Below are 16,673 nucleotides of genomic sequence, written 5' to 3'. Positions count from 1 at the left end.
GTAATTATCAATCTTCCATCATTTTCTGTGCTGACGCACAAGTTTCTGCTGCTTCCCTACAGGGCTCTGCTACTTTTTAGCAGCCAGCATTGGACATCTGTCACACATACTGTATGTCATAACAAATAGATCATTACAGAAAAAAATGCAAAGCTAAAAATGTAGAAAAGCAGAAAACATTACGATTATTATCCCTGGGTGTTGGTATAATACTATCAGAATAAATCCCAAACACATTTTTATTATTTTCTTTGTGAAACTGACAGTATTATAAAATCTCATTAAAGCATGTAAATGTAGTGTACTCTCTTTTATGGGCTACTTCGTATTTTCTGAGTGGCAATACGTGCAATACATGGCGGTACATGAAAACATGGCAATACATGTGGTCACCAGGTTGTTGGGCATGTGTTTTTACAGAACTGTGGGTGTGTATTTCACTCACCTTTTCTGGGTAGAGTTGAAAAGCTGTGAGCAAATACTCTCTGCAGAAGCAGCTATAGTGGCAAAGGTGTTGCTTGTCCCCAGCAGCTCATTGCCTCTCTCCAGCAGAGGTCTTTGGGAACAGCACAGGGAGGTGTTAGGCAGCAGTGACACAGGCAGAGCTGAGCTGGCTCTGGTACATTGGGGTTGCCCTCCTGAGTTCCCACAGAAGGAGCTGTGTGCTGCTAATTCCAGCAATAGTGTCGTAAGTCACTTGAGAATTGAAGTTGCCTGCAGAGCATTGGCATTTGTATCCATGTGATTGTTTCCCCACTCATTTAAAACCTAAATAAAAGGTAGAACTTTTGCTTTTAAAGGCAAAGAGAAAGGAAAAAGAAACCCAGGTGCATGTTAGTAGTGAGAAGGATGAGAAAATGTATTACATTTCTTGTACATGTACACGTAAATATATATTATGTGTGTGTGTTAATATCTAATAATTATTGCAGTTTTATAATGTTAGTTTCAACACATTACCACACTTTGACTATGATATTTTACTGTTTTTTTAATTATTTCTTGTGCAATACTGCATTGACTTGCAGCACTGAAGAGGTAAGCTTTAGCTTTTAAACTTGCAGTCTGAATTTCCAGTGGCATGTGCAGATTGTGTATTATCATGTAGCTAGTTTGAACTCACTGGCAATCAGTTTATTTTATTTTAAAAACAGAAATGTAGCTAAATCTTGAATATACAGGAAAGGATTTTTGGTTGGTTAGTTTGCTTGTTTGGGTTTTTGCTAAGTAGAAGTTGGACAGAGTGACTTTAATTGTGGAAGTTTTGATTGAATAAGCCTGTTTGTATAATGTAATTACCACTGATTGAGGTATTTGTTTCTTTCTTGTGAAGAAAATACTACCCATTAGGTTGTTTACCACCGCCCTACTGAATGGTAGTTTTCATACAGTTTAATGGCAGCAAGAAACAAAGGCAGGCCAAAAGGGTTGTATTTTGGAAAGCAGTAATGCTGAAAACAACCTGAAAGGTCACTGCATTTAACTGAGTGTGCCAGAGTTCTTGGTGCTGCAAGAAGTATCCAGGATTTCCCAGAACTGGCTACAGATGGAGAATGCTGAGCATGGGGAAAGTCACAGCATCCATGTATGCAGCACTGGTGTGAAATGTGAATGTAGTCAAAGCTTAAAGCAACCGGAAAGAATGTAGGGAGAATCCAATGATTCCTACGAGTGAGTTGAAAGGAACTCTGTAGCTCTTCCATTGGAGGTCCAGGTATCAGGAGATTCCACAGCCAAGCAAGGTGTGTTGGATATAGCTGGATGCAGGAGGATAAGAAATAAGACAGTTTGTAAAAGGGAGAGTGATCAACTGAAGAGTAATTGTCTGTAATTTCAAAGGACTCCCTATTGCTCTTGATCAGAAACCATGTTTTAGTATCAAAAGGGTTATAGCTTGAGAAAAGAATCACTGGGCAAATGTTAATGAACTATGCTATCAATTAGGTCAAGCTAAATATGACTTTGCGTTTCTAAAAATCTATGGCTCTCCTTTTCTAGTGTAATTACATTATTGCAATTTTGATTTAAAGAATTTTCCAAGTTTGATAGCATTTTCTGTGAAGGAAATGCCTCCAAATGTTTGATGAATAACTGAGGTTAAGAATCTACAATAGTGCATATTGCTTCATTGAGAAGTTTGCTTCCATCATAATTGCTTTTATTTCTGGAAGAAAGTATCTGGAGGCTGCTATTTTTCAATCAAAATGCTGCAATTTCTCTGTACTTGCAGGTTGCATAGCAGGGTATAAAGGGTGCAGAAGATCTTCAGAATGCTGTCCATATGAGAGTGAACTTGATTCATACTGACAAACAGGGAAAAATAGAAATATTTTCAATCAGTTGGTTGTATCACTGTGTTTGTTTTTATGTTGTAAATAGTGATGTCAATGGAGCTGCCATAAGTCCTTTACGTTGCATGTATTTCTCTGCAGAAAAGATTTTTAGACCTAATGTGCGGGAGAAGACCTTTTGAAAAAGGTTTATTTTGTGCAAATAAAAGTCCTACAAGGTGCTAAAATTTTTAAAACTTAGTGGACTAGATAATTAACATTTTGCCTCATTTGCGCCTCTGAAACCTTCTATTTCCGTGTCTTGCAGTAAGTATCTTTCTGAAAATGTCAGGCACTGCATAATGGAAGAGTGTTCTAATTTCAGTTTCTTATTAGTAAATAGGAAAAAAAATTTGATTACTTCCTGCAATATTTCATTTACCTGTTTAATACAATGCTAATGTATTGTCATGTAGAAAACCCTTAAAAATATGGAAACATTCCTATTCTCTATGGGCAAATTTAGGAATTGTGTGAATTCCTCTTATTTCGTGATTTTTATCCAAAACACCACGTAAAAGACAAGGGCAGCAAATAGCTTGGTACTGAGCAGCCACAGGTCTGCAGTTAAGAGCTGAACTTGGCTGTTTACAGAGGCTGCTTGAACCAGGGCTGCTGGCTGAGGGGCGTGCAGAGCACAGCCTGCTGAATCCAGCCACGAGGCCGGGGATGAGTCCCTCTGACGGAGAAGGGATGCCCACACCCCTGCCCCTACACAGCTTGTACTGCTGCTTCTACTGGTGAGACTGGCTGGCTGAGCTCTGCAAGACTGAAAAGAGGGAAGAGACAATGGGGAAATAGTGAATGAAGACAGCACTTACTGAGGGGACCTTCAGGCTGACTATTTTTCCCCCAGCACAGATTTGCTCCAAGACTCATTGTTCCACCCATGTTTCCCTGCTGCTGCCTTTGAACTCTTATCTCTGCTACCTGCAAAGTTTACAGTGGGGTAGGCCTAGTTTTGCTGAGGAATTCAGTCTTTTGTACGTTACAGCTTGCCAATACAACTGAGAAAATGTCTTCATAGGGGCACTTACACTGCCTTTTAGGGGCTAAAGGAACAACTATACTTTTTGGGTTAAGGAGGAAGGCAGTTATGAGACTTCTGTCCCATCCACCAGAGGCATGATGTTCCCAGCCTTCTGTAGAAACCAGGCACTCTGTTTCTTACCCTTAACACAATGCCATGGTAGTTTGTTGTTTGGTTGGGGTTTTTTTTGGTAAAAGAACAAAGCATATATATATATATAAGGATAGGAGAAGGAAGGCAAAGTAAACAGAAGCAACAGATTGTCATGTTGAGAAAATGTCTGGCTGTTTTATACAACTCCTAACCTTTCACTTTGTTTCACTCACCCATTAAAGTGGATCAATGCTTAGAGGCAAAGGCACTGTGGAATGGGGCATCAGGCTTCCTTATCACAGGATGATGCCTGTGCATGCTCAATGACCACTGAAAACTTGAATATATTGTTTGTAGTTGTAATTGGAGCATCCCAAATAAGGAGAGACAGAGGACTGGTATGGGTCAGCATGGAGAAAAGACTTGGGGGAATATCATCAGTATGGACACATATCTGAAGGGAAGCTCTAAAGAAGAGCTGAGAAGTTCTGTCTCAGTGTTGTCCAGAGAGAGAACAAGAGGCAGTTGGTTCAAATAGGAAGATAGGAGGTTTCCTCTGAACATCAGGAAACACAATTGCATTGTTAGAGTGACTGAGCACTGGCACAGGCAGCCCAGGGAGGGTCGGAGGTCTCTTTGGAGATCTTCAGAAGATGCCTAAAAATGATCCTGGGCAACTGGCCATGAGTTGTTCTTCCTGAGCAGCAGGGATGGACCAGACAATCTTGAGATGATCCAATCATCAAAGTTCAATCCTTTTGAACTTTAGGCATACTGTGATTCTGTGACTAAAGTTCCATTTTACAGTTGACAAGTTTACAATTTACAATTCCAGTTTATGATCCTTGAATAAGCAGCAACCTTTAACATCTTGAGAGCAGAAAAAGGTACCTGGTTGGTAGGAATGAACATGTAATGGCAACATGGAATGTGCAACTAGAACAGCAATGAGAATGCATCGTTGTGTGATGAACATTAGAGACAAATACCCTTTTTTGTCTTTTCCAGAAGAGGTTTTCTGTTCCTCTTAAGCAGTAGCTACATTTCTCAGGAGAATCTTAGCATCTGTCTCCCTTATTTCACAGCGTTGTCCTTTACAGAAATGTGGGAGCTCTCCTGGATATGGAAAGTAGTGAAAATATATCAGTCTTTCATGGAGGAGGTCATACAGGTTTGTTTCATGGGATTTCCCGTTCATCTGCAACGTACCTTAGCAAAATGTTCCATTTCCTCTTTTGCTCTGTATAGCACTGACAAGACACTGAAAAATCCATACAGGCCTCCCTCTTCCCTTTAATAGGGTTTTTGTGGGGTTTGCATCAGGCCTCAAACTTTTCTTCACATCTAATAAGAAGACTTACTGCAAGACATGAAATAAAAAGAAAATTTTTATTATGTTTCTCTACATCAGAATTAAATGTAAACTCATTGACTGTAGCTTTAGACTGATTTAGTCCCTCTCAAGAGTTCTCTTCCTGCTACTTAAGAGCATGGACAAATTGACAGAAATATATAGATTTGATTTTAAAAATGAATCATAAGGATGAAAACATGCTTACATGAAGCGATGGTAATAGTAATTTAACTTAGAAACCTCTACCTTCTGAAAAAAGTTTTACTGAAAAACAGGCTAGTCTCCTAAAACCTGCATTTATTTGTTTGTGGTTGTAATTGAGACTGGAACTCAAAAACCAGAAGGACTTTCCTCAAACAATTTTCGTTATGCTGGGCTCTGTTTTCCAAATTTCAGAACAAAGGAAATCTGTATTTCAAGGTTTATAAACATTATAATCTTATAATACAATCTTATAATACAATTAGAATCTTATAATACAAGGCCTGTCAAAAGCTTAACTATCATCACTATTGCAACATTACAATGTTTTAGTTATATTCTTGTCATGAGATAGCTTTAATAAAAATACAATGCTGTTTAAAATCACAGACTTCTCTGTTTGCTCATATGATATGAAGAGATGTAACTACACACACTCTGTGTTGGTGGGGTTTTTTTGTGTCAAATATATGATAACATGGTTATACAATACATGGAAGACTCCTAATAAAACACACATTCAAAGCACACTGCATAATTAAAAAACATTTTATATGCAGTACACTTTTGTCCTATCATATTTAAAGGTACCACTTGGCTTCAGAGGTGCTTGGATTTGCCAGTTGTTACCATCATGGTTTACCTTACGATGGCAATTGCTGCTTTGCAGCCTAATATGAGGGGCCATTTGTAATGCCTTGTGATCTCACATTTCTCATTTCTGATTAAGCCTTCCTGGCCTTGTCACATGGAAAAATATGGTTTTAAATTTTTTATATCTGTATGTTGGTGTGTTTAGTGACAGATTTTTTTCTGATGACTGGATAAATGAGGCTTCAGGATTGCTCTGTTTAAAGTGGCTGGAGCAATTTCCAAATCAAAGGAGATAGAACTGGCCTTTTATGGCTTGAACAGTCTGGGTTTTCTTCACAACTCTTACATGTGTCTCCACAGATCCTTTATATATTTCACAGAAATATTTCAAAGTAAAAGTTTTGTACATTTCCTTAGCATAGTATGAGAGCTGAGCTAAAAGAACATAGATATTTTATTTCAGATTCATATGCTCTGCTTTAATCTTCTGCCCTTTAAAGTATAACCCATGATAGAAGGTTACCAGGTTGTCTCCAGCTTTCATTGCAGTATACACTACCTTTTTTTTTCATTTTTTGTAAAATACATATTTCATATTAACAACATTTATGAGCACTGTAACATTTTTAGGGCTGAATCCTGAAAGATGCTGAGGACCAATATTTTCTGTATTTTTCAGTGATAAGTGTCTTCTCTGACATTCTCAGGCATCTGATCATTATACCAGTGTATAGCAGATGGACATGACAGAGGGTGAGCTTTGGCAGCACTGTAAGGCAGATACCAACTTTGCTATGACCATTTCCGAGGGAGAGACAAGCATTCCAGCAGAACTTCAAGCTGCTACTTCCAGTTTATTTTGGAGGTCCTTTTTTTAGGTGCCTGTTACTGTGGAATTTCTATCAGTGATGGGTATATAACCAGTTGCCCAAAATGCTACAGTTGTCTTACTTGAGTATTTGTGAAGTATTATGCATTTATGTAGTTTACAGGAGTGTCTGTACTTTTTTTCAGTTAGGCTGAATTACTGTTCTTACTTTGGCAATAATAATAGCATATGCTAGTAAGAAAGTCCAAACAATAAACAAAACACCATAGCAATGGTATGCATGGACAGTTCTGTTCTTTTGAGTCAAAAATAAAGATACTTACTGATTTATTTCTGATTGCAATAAATGGAGCAGAAGTGTATTTTATGTAGGATTAATCACTAAGTTTGAATAAGTAGGAAATTCTAATGCAAAATAATTTTGTAATGAGACTGGAAAATTTTAAAGACTAGAAGTTAAAAATTACTACCATATGGATCTCTCTGTGAATAAGGGAAATATGAAATACTTTATTTTTTTCAGAAATATGATTATAAATATTGCTTTGAAATGTGTTAAACTAATTGTATATGTAATCTGACTTTTATGCTTGAACACTCCACTACTTTCACAAAAGCTGCATTTAAGATGTAAACCAGAATCTGTCTGTATTTTCAAAAATATGTAAACTTGAGCAACTCAATTCTCTTTCCTAGGAACAGTTCACACAGCGAGATGAAAGTTGGTGGAACATATTTGCAAAAATCATTCACAGTAACTCCTGCTGAATTTAGGAACTTTGTAGGAAAGGTTCATGTGGGCTTCACTGGGAATATTAAAGGCATTTGTGTATTTCAGTTTTGCTAAGTAAAGACTTTTGCTTAATTTCTGTCCACCACTGACTGCCATAAGCAAAATAGAAATTCTGTAAATGTAACAAACCAATCAGTCTAATTCAGATGTAATGTTCAGTTAGCCTGAAACAGCTTTGGGAGTCTTCATGCAAAGGACAATATTTATGCAAAAAATAAGAGGATGCAAAAATCTACAGATAATGAAAAATGAGTAATGACTACTGATTTTCTGTTAACTGATTTTCTGTTTATTTCAACCGCTGGTAGAAAATAAATATATATATTTTTTCTTTTTTTTCATTGCTGTTTAGGTCTAACTGTGCAGAAAATATCCGTAAACACATCTTGCATACGGGAAAGCATGAAGGAGTAAAAATGTATAACTGTCCTAGGTGTGACTATGGAACAAATATCCCTGTGGAATTTCGGAACCACTTGAAAGAACTACACCCAGACATAGAAAATCCTGATCTGGCATACTTGCATGCTGGTAAGGTCCTTCCTCCCTTTGCTATCAAATTCTTTTCTAAATGCACGTGATTAAATAATTGTAATAACAGAACAAGAAGTTATTATTTATTGTGAAGAAGAACATGGTTTTAAAAAGGGCTTAATCCTCTTCAAGTTTTACAGGGTTAAAGATAATGCATTCAGCGCTGAAATCTATTCATGTTACACAAACAAATCTTGCAGTTCAATAAGCATCAGACATGCATGCCTTATTTTGAAATCTAACTGAATTTTTAGGGAGAAATATTTTTTAACATTTTTATTAAGTCCCTCTGCCTATGCTAGTCTCCCAAGAACAGAAAAACAAAATTCCATAGGAAATACAGTGGCAAATTAATGTACTGCTTTAAAAATGCTTAGATTTCATTACAAAAATTTAGACTGTACCTCATTAAAAGACAGAATAGCAGAACTCAACCAACAACTTAGATGTATCTTTTCAGGCTTTGTGTTAGACAGCACACACATGGAACTCACTGGAGGAATGCAAAAGAAAAACATTGCTTTGGAACCAGGAATTAAAAGAAACAAGAAGGGGTGTTTTCTGTTTAGGAACAAGCTTTTTTTGGTTTTTATTTGCTTTTGGTTTTTTTTAATAGATTTTGCAGTTCAGAGTGGAAGGCAGAAGATTAATGGAAGCATCAAATTAGGAGAAAAATAAAGAGTTCAATGGTATGAAGTTAGGAGAAATAAAACAAAATCAGTGTGGAGCTTGAATGAAATGTGATCTTAATGCAGGAGAGGCAGATAACTTAGACATCACAGTGTGGAAAGACAAGTCAGAGCAGTGGGAAAAAAGAACAGATGGTGATAAGAAAGAGTTAGGGAATCCAGAGGAGGAAGAAGCTATGTGGGCCAAAGTCTCCCTGAGATGCAAATTAATCTTCCATTGAATTACTACTATTAGTACTCCTGTGTCAGATTTGAATCTTGTGTAAGGAATTAATATCATATTTTTGATACCTTATATCTGTAAAAATCAAAACCTGGAGAGTTTTCATGCAGCTTTGTGCTGTATGTACACTGTAGTTATTTTTAAACCTCTCAGTCTTCTCAAAATGACTGCTTGCTTTCCTGACTAGAGGCAGTGTATTATTTGTACCATATATTTCTATTTGCCAAGTATTCCACTTCATTTTGGAACCAATCATCATGTCATGTCAGCATATGGTGGATAATATCTGGATGTGCAAACAAAATGCCAGTTGGCAGAATACCAATTTCAAAATAGGTCAGAAAACTGATCACATTTTACCATAGTTCTCACTAAAGCAAATGAATATTCAACTCAGAGCTTAAATCCAGACACTATTGGATTTTTACTACAATAATCCCACTTAATATGAAAAAATCTAATGCTCTCAGTAGGCAGATAGATATAACAGAGACCTGTAACAGTGATAGAACCAGTAACATTCCAAAATTACAAACATTTTATGTACATTTTCCCATTATTAGTTCAAGACTATATCTGAATAAATCAATTGTTCATTGCATCATGCTGTGGTTAAAACTCTTCAGCTTGCTTGTCTTGGTAACACAGGAAAACAGTCATCAGTGTGCTGTATTCTAATGATATTTATTTTCTATACATTCACTCTTACACTGTAGAAATCCTCTTGCACTAAACAGGGTGCAAGATATATTAGGACTAGCAAAAACAGATTGTCACCTAATTATCATGAGGCTCACCTAGGACTAGCATGCAACAAAAGTCTTGAAACACTGTTTGCATAATTCCATTGCAGAAAGGATGAAACTGTAGTTTCCTTTCAAAAAGAAACACTATTAAAGAGAAACCTGGGTGATAATTGTGTATTCATACCACAGTTAAATTAAGGGAAGTTTATTTTCTTCTTTTCAATCAATTTCTGACTGCTGGACATCTGAGAGTTAAAGGTTTTAGAGAGGGTTTTTAGAGGAATGAAGGACAACTCCTGTGCCCTGGCTAACATCCCTTATAAAAATAAGATTTGTTCTCTGTCTGGTTCACAGTTACTGATGACTTATTGGTCATTGGCTGCACCCACAGAGAATCTACAACATGACAAAGAACCCCTTAGGATGATAGGAGTATGAAAGTGTCATACAAGATTGATTTTTTTTTTTTTAACTTAAACATATTTGTCTGTCTTTTATGTTCTAATATTGCTTTGTAACAGGAAAGCTGGCCTTTTGCTTCTTTGAGCAGATGATAGAATAAGTATCTTCACTGGCAAAGAGACAGACACCAACTCCAGCCACTTTGCAGGACAGGCAGAAATTCCTTTACCACAACTCATCAAGAGAGGAGTTGTGGGGCACCTTTAGGATGTGACTTGGAGTAAAAATCAAGTCTGTTTCTTGTCTGTGAAATTAAGATTGACAGTTGAATTTCTAATTTAAATTTAATGTTCTTTATAATCGTTATAAAGGGAAGAGTGGAAGCTTCAGACAAACCTTAGCCTCAGATCTTGGCCACGGTTTAAGTTCAAGCAATCACCCTGACCTGCAAGTTCAATGACAGCAAGTCAGATCTGTTTATAAAATTAATTATTTATTAAACAGACAAGAGATAGCAGATGAAAGATCTTAATCAGAATCACTTACTACACAGTATAAAACTAAAAAGAATTACTAGTAGATTACAGCATAACATAAAAATGCACAATATCAAGGTACCTATATTAGAGCTAGGAAAAGAAATAGTATTGATTAGGAGTCAAATCTAACTTATCACTGAAATCATGGTAATGTGCACATTCCTTCACTTAATCCCTGGGAATTAACGACAAAGCAGGCATCTCTACTGATGGGAGAAACTTCACACATTTCTAGGGAAATGTAAAGAAAGTTTCTGCTTTGTGGAAGTTTGGTGTGGCGCTTACAGTTTTAAAGTGGATATCTGTCTGTCAAAAGTCCAGCTTATCTTTCCAGTTCTCACTGCTGTTAGTAAAGACATTTATAGGCAGTTGGGAGATGTTAACCCCATGGTGCCAAAATGACTCACTTTAAGACAGCTTGTCCTGTTTGAGTTAACTGGCTGGTTAACAAACAAATAAGCTCTGGTGGGGGTGAGATGCCCTGCTATAATAATATAATTCCCTAATATTAGTTTCTAGTTAGCTTTCTTTGGCAGCTATTATCCTGCTTTATAGTGTCACTGGTAGTAAGGAGCTTGAGGAAGCTGCATTTCTAAAGAGAGAGGATGTGGAAGATGGAAGGCAAAAGGAGTTGGCTTTTACATTTGTGAGGATGATAATGTAATTGCAAGGTGATAGCATTTCTGTTCTAAATTGATGCATAGAAATGCCAGCAAACTAGGTCTTCAGATTTTCTTTCTTTTTGCTATAGGTTCCCTCTGTCATAGAGGGAGTTATTTAACAATACAACTATATTCTTAAATCTTAGATATTTTAAAACAGTAGCAGTCTGGATTATACTTTTGTCTTTAGCTTTCAAAATTTATTACATTTGAGCAACCAGCCTTTAATGCACACAAGCCAACAAAGATATATGCAGTGCACATAAAATTGTGAATTGAACTTGCTAGGCCACACTTCAAATACTGGTTTATGCATTTAACCTTAATTTTTATATGAATCATCAAAGCTATTTTTTAAAATGTCTGTGTGTTGGTCTGTAGGAACTTGGTGCCTATTTCTTGATATTCTCTGACCCATTTTCTCAAGGTCTGTGTCAAAATTGAAATTTTGTTGGAAAAAAGGTCAGGAATCCAGAGAATATTATCCATTATCCACAATATGAATTTATTTTCTTTTTAAAACCACATTTAAGATATTGATAGATCTTATAACTGTTCTAAGAATGCAGTTGGGCTTGCTAGCAAGCTCAGGAGTCCTGCAGGTAATGTTTAAGTGATAAAAATTTGGTTCTAGTGGAAGCTATTTACGTTCTTCTTGTCCATGTGCAAATCTGAATGTATGTCATTACAAAGAGATAATTAAAGGAAGAGATGAGCAAATTGTCATATCATGTTGGTGACTATAATTGTAATGATTTTTCTAAAATTAGATTATTTTATTTTTTTTAAAAAGAGTTTCTTACTGTGGGCTTGTCTGAATTGTGAGTCTCAAAGCAAACTGAAGAAATATTTTGATTCTTGTGTGCATTGCATTTCCAAAATTCTTGAATGTGTTTTCTTGTAACTGATGCTACATTGCAATACTGAGTTGAACTGAATCTGAATACTTCGTCAGGTGGGACAGGAGAAGGGCCTGTACCTGTGCTAGGTCTTGCACGGGATCAGTATTACAGTTTTCTTTCTTGGTGCTTTGTCTGCTTCGGAGCAGCATCACTTGGTTGTGGTAATTTCAGTTAGAACTAAATGTTCATCATTTAGGAGCTCTTGTCTTACAAACATTGTGATACTATTATGATGCATTATTTATGTCCAAACAGTGTAATATCTATGCCTGAACATCTCCATGATTCCAATAGCTGCAGAGTTCGTGGCATCTCACAGTGTGCCATAGTAGCCTTCTGTGGATACTGAACTGGTCATAAGAAAAAGCTCTTCAGAGAGAATGGAAGCAGTTTGCTCATTATTGGTTTTGTGATAATGTTGAAAGTTATGCAGTGATACTGAAGTGGTTTTTTTCCATATCATTAGTTCTATGATGCACTGTAAAAAGTGGAGATTATTTCCAAGAATGAATGCAACCCTAGAAATCAGAGTAACCCAGTTTTTCACTGAGCGAAAAATATAATGGTCCTGCTTTTTGTACAAGTTTTCTCATGTGCAAAATAGGTGTGATGCTTTCATAGTATAACTCACAAAGCTCTTGCTGGAAAATGGCTTCATGACAGTCAACTATGTGATTAGGGAACTGCTTAAGGCATTGAACAGAAAATTTGGTGATGTTTAATTTAGAATTAGCAGTCATGCCAAATACTTGTTGGAAGTCATTTTTGAAAAAAATAAATCAGTGAAGCCGGTTCAATTCATTGTACTCTTTGGTAAGGTTTTTTTTGCCTGTGACAGTGATACTATGCTCGCAAAGCACTCAAGTTTTCTGGTGTATGGTGAGAGAATCTACCACCCATAACCCCATGAGTAGGAGTGGAGGATTACTTACTCCTATGGATGCTGACAGAGCTAAAAGTGTGAGCTGCTTCCCCGCTCTGCACAGACATGTTTTGGGGAATGCTTGGAAGTACAGCTTTGTGTGCCTGTGCCTCTGTGAAAATTATAGGTGCCTCTGGGGTTGGGCATTCACAGAACAAAGATCTTGACGATTGTGTTTTGGCAGTTGGTGCCTACGTGGTGATTGAACGCTTAGTGTTCATGAAAAGTTACATAATTCATGACCAAATGATAGATAGGTACTTGATTATAGTGTATGAGTTGCTTCACAGGGAGAAAATATCAGACATGAGCTACTCTTATTCTTGCTGAGAAAAGCCTAAGAAAAATCAGTTACTGAAAGCATAGTCAGACAAATTGAAATAAGAAACAAGGTGCAAACACTTAAATATGAGGTCAATTGAGCTCTGGCAGCACCTAGCAAAAGAAATTATTCTTGTTCTGTTCCTCTGAGCCTTGAGAAGACTGGATGTCTTTCTGGAAAAGAGGTTTTAGGAGGGCCCAAGGTTGCTGGGTTCACTGCAAAATGTAAAGGGGCTTTGATATACCAGAAGTCAGGCTATTATCTAATAGTCCTTTCTGTTCTTAAATCTTTAAACAGTGTTAATTCACAGCCTGCAGTTAAGGGCTATGTTTGTGAATCTAAAGTGTTTGTGTGTTGTGATAGCAGTGGAATAGCTGAGGAAACAAGTCCCCCAAAGTGCTCTTTCTCAGAGAGGCAACATTCACATCATCAGTGCTAAATTCTTACTCCCTTTGACCCTGAAGTGTAAATACACTCACTTAATCAATTTGGTTTTGGTATGTCAATAAATCCCTGATAAAATGTCTTGGAAGATACATTTATTTATTTGTTTAATATGTTTAAAGAATCCATATAAAATTCTGCTCTTTTCCCTGGCAGTTCCCTTACTGTATTATTGTCTGCTCTTTAATATATGTTTGAAAAGTATTTTTGCAAACTTTAAGTGCACTTTTCCAAAGGCTTTGCTTTCCACACGTTTCTCTTTCAGTTTCTTTAGCTTTTGAGGAACAGGGCTGTACTAGCAACCTGCAGCATGATTGCATCATCAACAAGGGACAAAATTGTGATCCTATCAGTTGTAAGAGTTGCAATATTCATGAATGAAATTCTTAAAGTTCAAATAGTTAATCCTAAATAAAATTGTGATCTTTATCCCACTTGACAGCTACATTTATCAAATTATTAAGAGAAAAAATTGATTGCTAAAAGTTATGGTGTGATCTATTATGTGATTTTATCAAGGTATAACTGTATTACCAAGTGGAAACTGCAGACTTTTTCAGAATGTGAATTGGACACACAGAACCTGATAATATAGCAATTATATTAGTATCCTAGTGCTTTGCTACTTCTAAATATTTTTTGCTACTCTTTTCTTTTGCGTCATTTGATTCTTTAGTAGAAAATATAGAGTTAAAAAAATAGGAAAAATGAAATAATAAAAACCTGTTTGCTCTTATACTCTTTGAATTTATCAAACTGCAAAAATATAAAATCAGTAAATGCTTTTTATTGATGAAATGGAAATATAACTCAGTTAAGTACTTATGCAAACTTGTAATTTGTACCTGATGTAAAACCTTCAAAGAATAAATACACAGTTTTGTTTGCAATAGTATTTAACTTTTTTTTGAATAGTTAATGTTCTTAGTCTTTCTTACTGTTTAAATAAAACACTTTAAATGCTTTTATTTGAAATTATATTAAAATTGTCATTGCTAGATATAGGCAAATCAGGTGCAAGCTCTTACAGCAGCGGAATATTGCTTGGGTTTCTAGTCAGATAAAGCATTCTTTTTGGTGGCTGTATACTTTAGAAAAAGAGAAAAGCAGCAGCAGCAGCTCTGCTTCAAACAGGTTTGCTCTTGTCATAGCTATTAGTACCAGTCTTTCAATAGCATGTCATGTTGATTGGCAGACACTCCCTTTCCTCTTTTGTGAAGAATAATAATTTTAGTGTGTGCTTGAAATAAAAACCTAGTATAAATGATTTTCTGTTTGTAAAGGAGAAAGCCAGGTTCTTTTTAACATATGTAGATTATGTTTTATTGTGCTTCAGGAAAGATTAATCTATGTTTAAAAAAAAACAAGTAATTTTTTTTAGAACTGTCTTTTATTAAAAGGCATTGTATACCTAGCAGAGCTTCCATAGCCAGTATATTTATCTGGGTGGTCACGACATCAAAATTGGTTCTTTCCAGGTAGCAAGTGAAGTCAGAAAAAAAAACTGAGTTCATGAAAGTACTTTGTCTTTTTTTTTCCCTAGGATATAGCTTTTTCTGCTCCTGTTGAAGAGCATAGGGACTCCTTTCATAGTTCCTTAGCTGCCTTTGCTGTACAATCAGGATATATTCCTGCTGAGTGACATGAAAGGAGGTGTTGAAATATTTTGATGCAAATATTACATCATCTAATATTCAAAACCCACCACTGTTAATATTAGTTACACCCTTTAAGTGAAAGGTATTCTCAGATAAGAATGAAAACCAATCAGACTCACTAAAGAAAAACTGTTCAGAATATATTTTTAAAGGAGGAGGAAAATACTGCCTAGACCAAAGTCTGGAACACCTCTTAATACCTCTGCTCAGTGGAGGTATAACAGGTGTCCTGTTGTGTGCCATAAGCTTCAGGGCAATTGCTCAGGATTTTCCATATTGTGTATAGCACCAGAACCATGCAGTCACAATCCTGCTTTCTTTTCAGTGCACTCTGTCCACAGCCCTCCTAGCAGTCATCGTTCCTTTTCTGCAAACTATCCCAGTTTGTGACAGGGCAAAAAATTTTTGTGGTGCAAGCTGTTGCTCCTGAGCAGATGAATCTCTTTGCCCATATCTAAATATTTCATCTGGGTGTTGGTGTGAGCCTCCTTTCCTGTCATTCCTCTCTGTGGCATTCTAGTTTCCAAAGTGGGGAGCCATTTGGCTGGCCTGCATGGGAGCTGTGCCATCGTGGACGATAGAGAAACCCTCTTCAGGTCTGCATTTTTGTTGAACCCTTAATGCCCACCTTGTATCTGCCTCCAAAACACCCTTGGACAGGCATCTGCTTTGCAAATTCCTGGCATTGCCCATGCTGGATCCATGCTGGTGTCCACAAAGACTGGTGCCTCTGCAAGGATGTCAGGTTCACCGATGAAAAGAAGGTAATCTTTCTCCAAGATACTATTTCATTATATTAATAGATAAAATATCCTTCATGAAGAACGAGCCACATTATTGCCTATTTGGAGCTAAAAATAGGCTATCCTAACATAAAACTTTTAAAGCAAGGCTGAAATATTTAAGTGCAGAAGTAGAAGAAAGTCCTTAAGACATGACAGCCATCTAGAAAGGCAAAAATATTTAATTGTGCTAGAAGATATATATGCATAATAGTCTGTGATAAATGTAAATAATAAAAGGAAATACTCGTATTGGAATATCACCAAATTAAAATTCATACAAAAGCACCAAAAATGGAATATCAGGGTCATCAAGAAAACTTTTCAAACAAACAAAAAGAAAGATAATAATCTTACAGGAGGAATAAAAAATAAAGATCTATAATGCCTAAGAATAATTCAGGATATTTTTATGTCAAGATTGTCCTATACTCTGAACATTTAAATTGCTTTCCTATTATGCTTTTTTAAGTCTAGATCTCTTAGCTTATCATCCAGGGAAGTTATACTGGAATTCTAAGAAATATAAAGGTCTTATTTTTTTATTTTCATTAAAGTAAATATAAAATAAATAGAAGATGCTACTTGAAGAATGAAATTAAAATTTTGATTTTAAATGTGTGA

At 36.2% G+C, this 16,673-nt stretch overlaps 1 protein-coding gene across 2 annotated transcripts in view; it reads left to right on the top strand.

The window, feature by feature from the left end:
• Positions 1 to 16,673, top strand: part of ZNF407 (zinc finger protein 407) — a 333,572-nt gene that overhangs the window by 227,870 nt on the left and 89,029 nt on the right. For both annotated transcript variants that reach the window (XM_012571868.5, XM_072924461.1), the window contains one exon: positions 7,577 to 7,755. In XM_012571868.5, coding sequence (XP_012427322.5) covers positions 7,577 to 7,755 — 179 coding nt within the window. The remainder of the gene's footprint in view (positions 1 to 7,576; positions 7,756 to 16,673) is intronic.

The sequence above is a fragment of the Taeniopygia guttata genome, chromosome 2 (genome assembly GCF_048771995.1).
Source record: "Taeniopygia guttata chromosome 2, bTaeGut7.mat, whole genome shotgun sequence".
NCBI lineage: Eukaryota > Metazoa > Chordata > Aves > Passeriformes > Estrildidae > Taeniopygia > Taeniopygia guttata.
This window is presented reverse-complemented; position numbering and strand designations above follow the sequence as displayed.